At 40.9% G+C, this 13,557-nt stretch overlaps 1 protein-coding gene across 1 annotated transcript in view; it reads left to right on the top strand.

Moving 5' to 3' along the window:
* Positions 1-13,557, top strand: part of GABBR2 (gamma-aminobutyric acid type B receptor subunit 2) — a 292,549-nt gene that overhangs the window by 87,746 nt on the left and 191,246 nt on the right. Inside the window, exon 4 of the mRNA XM_082234271.1 lies at positions 10,894-10,995. Within this exon, the coding sequence (XP_082090397.1) occupies positions 10,894-10,995 (102 nt within the window). The remainder of the gene's footprint in view (positions 1-10,893; positions 10,996-13,557) is intronic.

Raw genomic sequence — 13,557 nt, 5'->3', positions numbered from 1 at the left:
CCACTACGCGGGGATCGGGTCCTCGAACCACAACTATGGTCTATTGCAACATGTCCTATCTTAATTATTCAGGCCTTAATTGTAAGCATTCTTTAAATCAGGCTGGATTTAACCCTCCTTTTTTGTAAATCTCGTATTAGAGAATAATACAAATCAAATATGTGGTATACAGCTTTAAAGAGTTAGTGGCATACAGTGATAATATGTTCTTCATATGACCCAAAGTAAATATTTCTAGAATACTGTACTGTACTGTAATGTAATGCCTCAATGTTTGTTTTATAAGATACAATGGCATTTAGTCATTAATAGGGTGTGAAATATGAAAGTGTTGAGATATTATATTCAAGGGTTGGCCTCAATTTATGATGAGAAATCTGGGTAGGGTTGTCATCTACCCCCCCCCAAAAAAAAATACGGCTTGAAAAATTGCCATTTGTCAATGAAGCATTAAGTAACGTGCAGTGAAGTCTTATACATGTTTACTCTGAGGTACGTTTGCCAGTACTCAGTGGGGCTTATCCTCAGGTAAGTGCATTGCAGCCTTGCAGCATGATCTGTCTGACAATAACACACTGAACTTGGCCCGGTTAGAAAACAGCAACAACCGCAGATCTCTGAGCCAGAGGTGTTATGTGTTGACAGGGTCAGCGAGAGTTTGTAGTGCATTCCAGGAAACATGCAAAACACTTGAAAAAGCAGAATTTACTCAGGTTTTCTGGAAACCAAGCTCAAAATAAGGTGACTTGGCTTTAAGAAGTCAAAATAAGGTGACTTGGCTTTAAGAAGCTTAATCCTAACCCTGTCTAATCAGAAGCAAGTCCTATTGAATTCAATAGGTGTGTCAGGGTAGAACTGTAGGCTTAGCCTCTTTAATCTAACTTTTTATATAATACAAGCTGACCAACTTTCCCTTTTCCTTTTTTACACTGAGGGACACATTCAACCTTATTCAACCTTCTGGGGGCCACACAAAGGGGAGGGTGTCTAGGTGAGGGAGGAAAATTTGATTGTGGGGCCCAGAGTTAGTCACCTCTGATATAATACCAAGTACATTCAACTTCTTGCAATTCTTGAGTTCAGTCCCTCAACTGAGCTAATGCTGTTGAATTTACTAGAGCGGAAGTTCTCAAATTTCTTTCCCTTATGGACCACGTGGAAATTTCTTAGGGTCTTGGAGGACCACTTAATGGTTTTTCTGCCTGTTGTAGCAATTGAAAGGAACTGTGCTAGATGCTGTGTGGTTTTTAGCTACATTTGCATTTCTTCTTTTATTTCTTATATGTTGTGTTTTATTACATTTTTATTATAATAGAATAAAATGCAAAAGGAAGGGGGGGAAATGCAGCCTCTGGACTAGAGCTTTTTAGCCAATATGAATGAGAGAAAGAGAGAGAGACCGACCATGTTTAAGTTTCATTGAATGCAGCGGGTCTTGATTGCGCAGTTAAATGATGAAGTCTCATTGATTTCAGTATTATTAGACAACTGGATGGATTACTGCAATAATCAAGAAAATGAAAGTCTAAGAAATAATAAATTATGTTGGACGTATTAAAATGGAAGTCAAACGATTTATTTCTCTTTTGTCTCTTGCTGCTTCTGTTCTTTTAAAGCCTAACCTCTCATTGCGTCAAAAAGAAAAGAAAAACCCCTCAGAATTTAGTGTCCCAATGTTTTCAGTTGAAGGCATAATGCAAGTTAGATGCTGTCAAGTTGTTCACATTTATTTGTTTTCTTTTTTAATTAGTCTAATCTAATCAAGTCAGGCTTTGTGTTGTGGCCATACTGGCATGTTTTCTTTCCTGGACAAAGAGAGGCAGACTCCCATTTTGTATGTTCTTTTGCCACTTTCAGCTTGCATGCAGTCTATATATATTAAAAAGAGCAGCAACCGAATTACTTATTTCAGGTAGGTAACTGTTGGTCTGACGCAGTAGAAATATATAAAAAGAATAAAAAAAATTGTCCAGTAGCACCGTAGAGACCAACTAAGTTTGTTCTGCGTATGAGCTTTCGTGCGTATGCACACTTCTTCAGATACACTGAAACAGAAGTCACCAGACCTTCATCTATAGTGAGAGGGTGGGGAGGGGTATTACTCAGAAGGGTTGTGGGAATGGGTGATTGGCTGATAGGTGTGGTAAACCTGTTGTCGACTGCAATTGGTCTTACAGGAAAAAGCAAGGGATGAGATGGTGAAAAATAGCTTTATCATGTATAATGAGATAAGAATCTAATGTCTCTATTCAGACCAGGTCTCTCCGTGGTTTTCAGTTTGGTAATAAGTTGCAATTCAGCAACTTCTCTTTCCAGTCTATTTCTGAAATTCTTTTTTAATATGACAGCTACTTTGAGATCTTGTATAGAATGTCCTGGGAGTTTGAAGTGTTCTCCTACTCGTTTCTCAGAGAAACCTGAACACCTATCAGCCAATCACCCATTCCCACCACCCTTCTGAGTAATACCCCTCCCCACCCTCTCACTATGTATAAAGGTCTGGTGACTCCTGTTTCAATGTATCTGAAGAAGTGTGCATGCACACGAAAGCTCATACCAAGAAGAAACTTAGTTAGTCTCTAAGGTGCTACTGGACAAATATATATATTTCAAATTACTTATGAGTAAGTACTCACTGAGGTGCTCGTTCAAGAATGAACCTGTTGCTGCAGTGGAAGAACATTCTATTGTAGTCTTAGTCTTCTTTCTATCAAGTGAATCCCCTTTATAGCTCAAGTTGATTAGAGTGTGGTCCTGATAACATCCAGGTTGCAGGTTCGATCCCCATATGGGACAGCAGCGTATTTCTCCATTACAGGAGTTTGGACTAGATGATCCTCAGGGTACCTTCCAACTCTGATCTTATGATTCTAAGGCTCCAGCTTGCTGTATGAAATCAGGGTCAGCATCAGGACCTGGCAACTGTCAGCAGGGCCCATGGCTGGTGCCTGCCTTGGGTCCCCTTAATATTTCTCTCTGTCCCAAGCAGCTTTTGTTGTTTAGTCATTTAGTCGTGTCTGACTCTTTGTGTCCCCACGGAACTGAGCACGCCAGGCACTCCTGTCTTCCACTGCCTCCTACAGTTTGGTCAAACTCTTTTGAGTAGCTTTGAGAACACTGTCCAACCATCTCATCCTCTGTCGTCCCCTTCTCCTTGTGCCCTCCATCTTTCCCAACATCAGGGTCTTTTCCAGGGAGTCTTCTCTTCTCATGAGGTGGCCAAAGTATTGGAGCCTCAGCTTCAGGGTCTGTCCTTCCAGTGAGCACTCAGGGCTGATTTCCTTCAGAATGGATAGGTTTGATCTTCTTGCAGTCCATGGGACTCTCAAGAGTCTCCTCCAGCACCATAATTCAAAAGCATCAATTCTTCAGTGATCAGCCTTCTTTATGGCCCAGCTCTCACTTCCATATATCACTACTGGGAAAACCATAGCTTTAACTATATGGACCTTTGTTGGCAAGGTGATGTCTCTGCTTTTTAAGATGCTGTCTAGGTTTGTCATCACTTTTCGTGGCTGCTGTCGCCATCTGCAGTGATCATGGAACCCAAATTTCCTGTAGTGCTCCCAACCTAGAATTGGTCTGGGCCATGGTGGGAAATTGAAAAGGTGTAGCTAGATCCAGCCTGTCATCGCTGCTTTAGAGCATGGTCACTGAAGTTGGTTTCTTTTTAAAAAATAATAATCTAGATTTACACGTTCTACCTGGAAATAACTATTCGAATGTTAATTTGCCATAGCTTCTTAGATTTATTGCTTTAAATAAAAGTTCAAATGTTAGTAAATCTGCAACGTGTTCTGTAGTGAAATATTAGTTTTTTAAATCACCAGCAACAATCCGAGTCCTAATTTTCTACCTAAATGGTCCACCAGTTCCTCTGAGGTTCAGCTCCATACTGTTTGGCAGCTCCCCGGAAAGCAGGGCTTTCAGGAGGTGGCTTTTTATGGTATTTCCATAAAAGTGGTATTTCCACTTTCCTTGTGCAGAAGACTCTAGGGGACACACCAGAGCCAGTCCACCCATGCCACCCTCTGGTGGTGGAAGTTCAGCAGGTGTGCTAGCAGTACCCAGTGCCAGGTTTTCTGCTAGCAAAACAGGGTTTCTCCTCCCTTCCTTCCCTGCACCCTCCCCCATCTCTTTCTCCAAGTCTCCTCTGGCAGGTTGGGAGAACACCGCAGAACAGGGCATGAGGGAAGAGTGGGCAGATCATTCTGTCCGGCAAACAGAAATGCTTGCACTGATGGAACAATTGTATTACCGTATTTTTCGCCCCATAGGACGCACCTGACCATAAAACGCACCTAGTTTTTAGAGGAGGAAAACAAGAAAAAAAATATTCTGAACGAAACAGTGGATGTGTGATTTTTGTGGTTCATGCTGTGGCCACAGACATGTGATCTGATGGTGAATTTGGGGTGACCCAGTGCAAAAATCCTGAGGATCCATGTGGATCCGTGCTTTGTAACCACATTTTTGCACCTTTGTGGCCCCATGCAACAGTGGGTGCGTGATTTTTTTGCTGCAGGCTGTAGTCATGGACATGCTATGTGATCTGATGGTGAATTTGGGGTGACCCAATGCAAAAATCCTGGGGATCCATGGGCTTTTACCTCCCCCCTCCCAGGCAGCCTCTGCTAGCATCCCTTATCTCTCTCCTGATCCCACCAATCAGCTGTTTCCTTTCAACACTCCCTTCCCTCTTGTTTGCCTTAGTGTCTGTTCCTTAGCTGGAGCAATTTTTTACTCCTCCTTTTCTTCTAATTTCTCTCCTTATTGCTTTAGTCTTCCTGTTTCCCCCCTTTGCAAGTTTGCTATCTTTACCTCCCCCCTCCCAGGCAGCCTCCTTTATTGCTAGCATCCCTTATCTCACTGCCGATCGCTTGCTGATCAGCAGCTTTAACATCCACTTCCCTCTTTTTTTTCTTTTTTCTTTTTTTAAAAAAGCAAGCGTGATCTGCTTTTTGCCCCTGGGCAATTTGGCTCCAGGGAAAATGCATTCGCTCCATAAGATGCACAGACGTTTCCCCTTACTTTTTAGGAAGAAAAAGGTGCATCTTATGGAGCAAAAAATACGGTAGCGCAATGTTGAATTCTACCCAGAGGTATTATATAGAAAAACATCATGTTATATTGGCGCACAGATAAGTACAGAAACAGAGCACTCTATGACTTTGTGGGGTCTCCAATCCAGCTTGGTATCACCGACATTGAAAACATACCTTGACACACAGGAAAGGTGCCTCACTCACTCTAATTTACCTTTTTATTAGGCCCACACATAGAGCCAACATCCCTCCCGGCTGAATACCCTGCTTGTTCGCCACTTGCAGAACTCAAGTCTTGCTTCTGTTTTGTGGACTACATTCCAACTTCCAGGACTGTTTCCTTCCCACAGGGAAGTGGTAGCTTTTAGACACCAATCACCGAAAGCCTTCAATGCACATTTAAGCAAGCAGCTTCTAGTCATCAATGCCCCTTTAAAAAGCCCTGTCATTTAACAATTAAGGTAAATAAAAGCCAAGAGAACCCTGTGCTATTCAAGAGTGAGTAAGAAAGTGATGGCGATTGCTCTGTATTCTGGTATCCTCCTAAAGATGAGGCTGGAATACCATGGGGCTCTAGACACATGGAAACAGCCCCCATGCTTCTCTGGTGGTGAATGAATCAGTCTTGACTCTGCAGACTTCCTCTTCTTTAGGTACTTTACATTTTTCCTTTTGTCTAAGAAGCTGCTCTTCAAATTCCCTTTTTGGGTGTCTAATTATAGTTTTGCGTTTATGAAGGTTTTTTTTTTTATTACAGCATTCCTGGAGCATGTCTTTGTCTGCTCTGTATGCTTGGCTTCCCTCCAGTGCTTGACACAGAAGTTTCTTTGAACCATTTCTAATTCTTACGTGCCAGCACCCCAGCTTCTTATTCGTTTTGTGTAGATCTCATTGTTCCTTTACAAGCATTGTATTCTACAGAATGTTCCCCATTTTAAAAAAAACCTAAACCTTTCCTTTCTGCCTTGCGAGGAGAGTTGCCAGGAGGTGTGGTTCTTTCTTTTGTTTGTTTATGTATTTCCATCCCACTTTTCCTAAAGTCAAAGTGGGTGACAGAATAAAATATAAAAGAATTGTTAACCATTTAGGGCTTTACAGGTGAGCACCAGAAATTCTGATTGTGCCCAGAAATGAGGTGGTGAGCATTGAAGCTCTTTACGAACTAGTGAGATATGGCTGATATAGCCAAGGTTTCCGGGATATTTTCAAAAGCAGAGCCATATTAAACAAAGTAAGGTAAAGGTAAAGGGACCCCTGACCATTAGGTCCAGTCGTGGCCGACTCTGGGGTTGTGGTTATGTGGCCAGCATGACTAAGCTGCTTCTGGCGATCCAGAGCAGTGCACAGCGACACTGTTTACCTTCCTCCTTGCAGAACAGAGTAACTATCATTGTATTGTAGGACTTGGATGTCGATAATGGATCATGCGGTGTTTAGTTTAAGCAGAGACACCATTGTTTGGATCCCCAAATGACAGCTTATTTTAATTTCAAGAATGGCAGTGAAAGCAAAAGCCGTTTTCACTGTGTTCTGTTTGCTCCACACATTGGAATCATTAACTCTCTGGATTTTTATTTTTTATTTTTTATGTGCCTGGTTTACAGGTTGTTCTTTAAATAGAACACTGAACTTCAAAGATGTTAACAGATAAAAAAACTTCAAAGACTCTTTTTGTCAGATAAAAAGAATAATACCAAGCTCATAACTGATCCCTGTACTTAGAACGTCTATGTCTGGCTTTTGTGCTGTATTGATACTGATGAACTAAGGTTTCTTTTAAAATAAAAATTAGTTAATTCAGTCTCTATACATGTAAAAATATCTTTTGTTGTATCCACCCCCCCATCTCCCCTTTATTTGATTCTTTTCTCTTGTATGTAATCTTTTGAAAAATCCATTGCTCCCTCTGTATTTCTTGTTGATTCTTTTCCATCTGGGGCACCACTGTGTTCTCTGCTACCCTGGGTCTATGCCCAACGACTGTGCCATTCTGTGTCACTACTTTGCAATCCTGCTGACGTCAGTGCCTCTCTTTTTGTAATAAAGTAAAAAATCTGATCCAGCATTTCTATTTTTATACCTTAGCTCTTTGCGTATAGACAATAGACAGTGCTTATAGTTCTAGGCCTTTATCATGCACTGTAATTATAGAAAGTCACATGCCCAAAAATACAAATTTGCTTGCTTACAATTTTAGATTCAAAGCACTCTTCCTACTGACATACTTCTTTATTAATCCCAGAAGCTATAATCCCTTCCTCTCAGATGTGTATACATTTTTAAAGAGTCATTGTTTTAGATTTATTTCTTCAATAAAATTTAGGAATCTGGCATTAAACATTTCTTTCTTTCTTTTTTAAAGAAAAGAACTTTGCATAGGAATCATTAATGGAGAAAACCTCAGCAAATTTATGATCTTATGAGCCATCTGCTCTGTCCAGTTCTCATTCATTATGAATCTCTGATGATCAACATCTGGTGGGATTATGCCCTCCCCCTCCCCCCATTCATACATACATCTATATATATATATATACACTCCAGCAACAAAGGATTTATCCAGCAGTACTTACATGCAGCTTTGGTTCACTGGGGAGTCACTGATAATATGATGAAACAAGAAATGTTATTGGAATTGTGGATTTTAGCTTAGAACTAGCAGTATAAACATTAGCTGTTGGAGAAATGCTTTAGCTTTCATATGGAATCATTAGTGTTGTTAATGTAGGCTAATTACTAGCAAGTTATCAACAAGTGAGCCATTTTATCACCATTCATTATACGTATGTAACTTCTATTAGAGCCATGCCCCTTTGGCAAGCTTACTAGGTGCAGAAATGATGGTCCTGCTAGGCTGGCGTGCGTGCATATATATATATATATATATATATATATATATATGGCACACAAAACTGAATTAATAATAACTGATATATAAATTTAATTGAGAAACTACATAAGAGATTAGCTGGTTAATGACTATCCTGAACCCTCTTTGTGGTGACTATCTGGAGCTTTCGTTTGCAAAGAGCGTGTAAGCCTTTAGAACTATTTGGTGTCGGAGGAGAGGCTGCTGTTTTCATCTCTCACAATAAGGGACACTTCTCCAGCTATGGTAGGATGTCCTATCTCCCACCCAAAGCACACAGACAGAGGCTCTTCCTTGTAAGTCAGAAACGTTCTTAATCAGGCAAGTAACAGGTCAGGAGGAGTCATGATACTGGAGTTCTGGAGAAGAGTAAGAAGTTCAGAAACAGATGGAAGCAATGAAGATGTCCCAAGAAGTTTCACCACCCCTTCCACCAGCTTTTAAAGACAGGGCATGTTCACTTGTGATATACTCTCTTGCCTTTTGGGAATGTCAAGATTGCATGTGTGCTCTCCCATCTGTGAAGGCAGCACCTAGTTGTAAGGGACAAGGCTGCACCCTCCTGTTTTGGCTCTTGTTTAGTCATGGCCATCTTCTGTTCATCTTCCCTCCTCAACTGATCAAAGCTCTTCCCAGCCTCCACAGAGGTCTCTGCTCCACAGAAAGGACAGAGGGGAGAGGCGACAACCCACCTTCCCTTTCCAAAGCAGCTGGATTTGGGGGTTGAAGAGAGAGGTGCACCCAGCTCCAACCTAGTTTCCCACCATCTCCCTTCTGTTTCTTCCTCCTCCTCCTCCTCCTCCTCCTCCTCCTCCTCTTCCAGCATCAGAGCCTTCCAACCCAAGCCCAAACCCAACAATACTGTGAGGATCATGAAAACAACTTCCAGTCATCCTTATTTCCCAGGTGTTACAGTGCTTTGAGGGTCACACATTGATTCTGAGCACCAGTTACCTGAAAAATACGCATTCAGAAGTTGTGGTTGGATGAACTAGCATGACTGGGGGAGCAGATTGTTCCATAGCTCAAAATCCTCACAATGGACAAGGGTGTGTTTTGAGGCTGTTTTCCTGTTTTTAGGCTGACTTTCTGGTAGTCGCTTAGAGAGTGGTGCCAGAAAGCTCCCTGTCAGTTTTGTGAGGGTGGCAGTGGCGGCAAGACCTATCATGAATTTGCCATTGTATGCTAATGTCATTTTGTAGCTTTTTGGATCCAGTGTGAGTTGGAGACCAGATTTCAGTAGTGATGAATAGAACTGATTCTGCAACAGTGGAAATACTGGAACAGAGCTGTGCACAGATTGTACTATTGTGGGCATGTTAGCTAAGCAGACATTCGCTTGTTTTCCAAGAAGCACTTGACATTGCAGCGGTGGCTGGTATGCCATGGCCCTCTACCCTAGAATGTTTTTAGAATGAAAAAAAATATTAGAACTGATACTTGCGTTTATGGCCTCTCACTTCTAGTCTTCTCCTGTCCCTTTTCTTCAAAATATTATTTTGATTCTGTCCAGTTTGTCAAAGCTCTAGCAGCTGCTCTTTGCTCATTCTGCGTTTTGCAAATGCTTCTGTCTCCAATTTTCTTGCCATTGTTTTCAGAACACATAACATCTTTGCTGTCTAGCTGGTTGACTGTGGACTTAATTTTTCTTTTGTTCCATAGCTGAGTCTTTGATCCTTTATTGAATAAATGATGGAAATACTTCTTTTGCATTGCAGAGCATTCCAACAAATTAATTAGTTTTTTCCTGCTGCTGCTTCCCTAGTAATAAAAGTGTGGCATTGCCATACCTTGGACTATAAGGTGGTTTTGTTTATGTGGGAACTTTTGGGATACAATATGGTATAAATCTCAGGTGAATATGCCAGTAAGTTTTTTGAAAGGGAGGATTGGTTATTCTGCTGTTGATTGTCAAAGCTCCTGATTACCCTTCTTGCATGTTGACAGGAAAATAGAGGTTTTATTCACTGCTGTTAGATTGGGAGTCATGTCATGGAATTGGGACCCTGGAGAAAGTGGATCTCAGAAATTCAATATTGATGTTTGGGTGCTAATAATCCCAGATAAATTTTGTGAATGGCCCCTGTATATTTCACTGTTTTCCAGACATCCAAGTGAATACTGATATTATTATTATTAACATTCACTGGCTTACATCTGAGGTTTTTGGACATTCAAATTTTTTTCCTGAGATGGTCAGGGTTCACATGTCAATATCAACTTCCATCAAATGTCAGCTAACGGGGAGCAAAATGCTTTTGCATTTAAGAGAAGGGACACTACCTACATTTATATAAACATGGTGTGTGTGAGATTGTATAATGAAATTTCTGAACAATACAAATTATTTTATTTCTTCTGTTGTGATTCTGTGCTTTTATAAAATAAATAAATAAATACATTCACAGTTTTGAGTCGCAAGGCTTGAACTGCACCATTACAAGTAGTTTATACTCTCTTTGACTTCCAGTTTATTTTATTATTGTTGTTAATTTAAAAAGAATGCATCTGTGTATTTAGTGAGAAGATTGCTCATGGTGCTATACATGAATACCACGGAAAAGGAAGTATTGGCATCAGTTTGGATGTATTAGAAAATGTGAGGAAACTTTAGAAAGAATGTTCACATTGTAAGATCCAGCTTCATGTTGCATTTCAGGGGTTCAAGAATTGTGTTTAGGTTTTAGGAGTCAATCAGGGTCTTGCAGATTGAAGAGGAGCTGCTTTCTTGTATGGGCTGGCTTGTCCGTAACAGCATAGCATGTTATTTTCAGTGTAGCAGATATTACAGTCTCAAACCTGGAATGCTTGTCAGGAAATCCCCACTCCCACACTTCATATGATTTAATATAACACCTGTACGGAAGGGTAACTAACTTGGCATCTGTTTGAATCATGCTATGGTGTTGCGAGACAGTGGCGTTTTCAGTGGTGGGTACCAATGAATTCATTTTTGCCTTTTTCCCCAACCTGCAACAGGTACGGAATGATCTGACTGGTGTCCTGTATGGGGAAGATATTGAAATCTCAGACACAGAGAGTTTCTCTAATGATCCCTGCACAAGTGTCAAAAAGCTCAAGGTGGGTGCAGCTATTGAAGCAAACTGGGCAGTAGAAAAGAAAATAATCATTGGCAATAGAATTGGCATTTTGCTGATAAATTATCCATGCAGTGCTGTTTGTAATAAAGAAGTAAATCGTATTGTATAGGATGCTGTGTTGTAATGGTGCAAGAATTAATATTGGAGGTAATATAATACTGGATGTGTTAAAAGCAGTTGTGGCTCATTTTAAAATGCACTAGCAGAGTCAGATGGAGCAAAGTAGAAAAGCTGTGAATGCTGCAGTCTCTCACCCTTAGGTACGTTCTTTCTAAAAATGTTCATCTAAGTTACCAACTGAGTGTCAAATAGGAAAAAAATAGGGATGCTGGTCTTACGCAAAGAAGACCTGCTAAAATTAATAGAACTAAGTTAGTCATTTGTAATATAGAGTGCCATTTAGGCATAGGGCTCCTGCTGCTATCTAAGGGAGGGAAATATCGATGAGTTCATTGATAAATTTCACATTTTTTTGCGAAAGTGGGAAACTCATTGGTCCTTGCTTTATAGCATTGACTTAACATATAAACACATGTGCCAGAAATATGAGCTGGTGCTATCTGATAAAGTACCGTATTTTTTGCTCTATAAGACGCACTTTTCCCCTCCTAAAAAGTAAGGGGAAATGTGTGTGCGTCTTATGGAGTGAATGCAGGCTCCATGGCTTCAGAGAAAGCAACGCGAAGCCTCCGAAGCGCAGCGGGAGCGCTCCCGCTGTGCTTCGGATGCTTCGGGCGGCTATCCCTGAAGCCAGGAGAGCAAGAGGGATCGGTGCGCACCGACCCCTCTTGCTCTCCTGGCTTCGCTTCGCTGGAGAGGCGCTGCGCAGCTTTCCCTCTCTGTGCAGCTCCCCTTCAGCGAAGCGGGAGGAGAAATGGAAGGGGCTCCGCTTCTCCTGCCGCTTCGCTGAAGGGGCGCTGCGCAGAGAGGGAGAGAATATATATTTTCTTGTTCTCCTCCTCTAAAACTAGGTGCGTCCTATGGCTGGGTGCGTCTTATAGAGTGAAAAATACGGTAAGTGGCTTAGTTGGTAAAGCATGAGACTTTCAGTTTCTGGGTTGCGGGTTCAAGTCCCACGTTGGGCAAAAGATTGGGCATTGCAGGGGGCCGGACTTGTGGTCCCTTCCAACTCTACAATTCTATGATTCTCTGTGTGTGACAATATGTATCCAACATATACATGCTGTGATGAATGTGTGCACATGTGGGGCAAGATGAGCCTAGAGGTAAATGCATGTGGACCTTGACCCACATACCAGTGTGCAAACTATTTCCCCCTTTCCACAAGAAGCAACAGTAAAATCCCACTTTGCACGAGAAAACTAAACATGGGTGATTGCACTTGTGTGATTTGTTAACTTTACTAATGTTTCCCCCCTCTAGTATCCAACTAACTAATAATCAGAGTAAAGCCACTGGAAATAAATGAACTTATGTTATTTGCTTTAGTTGAATGCAGCCTTCTGTGCGTGAGATTTTCGCTCTGCTGTTGGGTCTTGCCCGCATCTCTGCCATTATCTCTCTTTATGATGTATGCTGCCTAGATGCTGAACAGTAGATTATAATTTTCATGTTTATTACATTAGCCCTTCAGGACTGACCAAAAGTAGTAGGAGATAAAGGTTCCCTGCTAGGAAGCAGATGCTATTCCAGTTGATTGACACTTCATACCTTCTGTGTGAATTGCTGCAGATAAAAAGTAGGGCATACACATCTAAATTCTTAATGCCCATCTTTCTATCTTTTATATTCTGGTCTCCTCAGCAAAACCAGACATTAATGCATTAGGTGCAGTGTGTGCTTCTCAAAAATCTGATGAAATGCATGTTTTTCAGTGACCATGCGGAGTGATTTTTTTAAGTAATTCATTCTAGTGTCAAAAAATTCAGTCCTTGATATCTTGATATCTTGATTTTTATTTTTATTTTTTATTTTATTTTTGCTTTCTAATCAAGCGCCCTGAACTTAATTTGCACAGGTAATGGATGGAGAAATTTAACAATGGAAACCAAAGACTGCCACCTTTTTGTGTGTGTATACCTTGAAGCCAGGACTTTCTTTAGTAAAAATTGAGGTACTGGTACTCAAATCTTGATAAAAGTTTCGCACAAAACCTGCCATGGGCAGCAAAAATATGGTGATGGCAGTACTATTACAAAGAAAGCAAAACAAAACCATTGCTTGAAGCTTTATAGAGATTTTGAGACATTGTTATTGAGCTGTCATTACCCTTTGCACTTTAATTTTTGGTCTCTTGCCTTGGTCTCTGCTGAAATTCGTTATGCAGGGTTTTTCCCAAGCTCTTCTCCTAGAAAAATCAGACTCATCCCCAAGAAGGATAGCCAGCCCTGATGAAAATACAGAAGTGATCATTTTGATGAGACCGTCAATGGCAGCCCCTGCACTGTGTCTGTGTTTTCCACTCCCTTGTGCCTGCAGACATTTTTGAAATGTTTTAATAATTAAAAAAAAAAGTTTAGTAAAATACAGGATGGCTGCTTAGCACACTATCCACATGAGCAACAATTTATCTCTAAAAAAA

The sequence above is a fragment of the Podarcis vaucheri genome, assembly GCF_965113315.1.
Source record: "Podarcis vaucheri genome assembly, chromosome: 8".
NCBI lineage: Eukaryota > Metazoa > Chordata > Lepidosauria > Squamata > Lacertidae > Podarcis > Podarcis vaucheri.
This window is presented reverse-complemented; position numbering and strand designations above follow the sequence as displayed.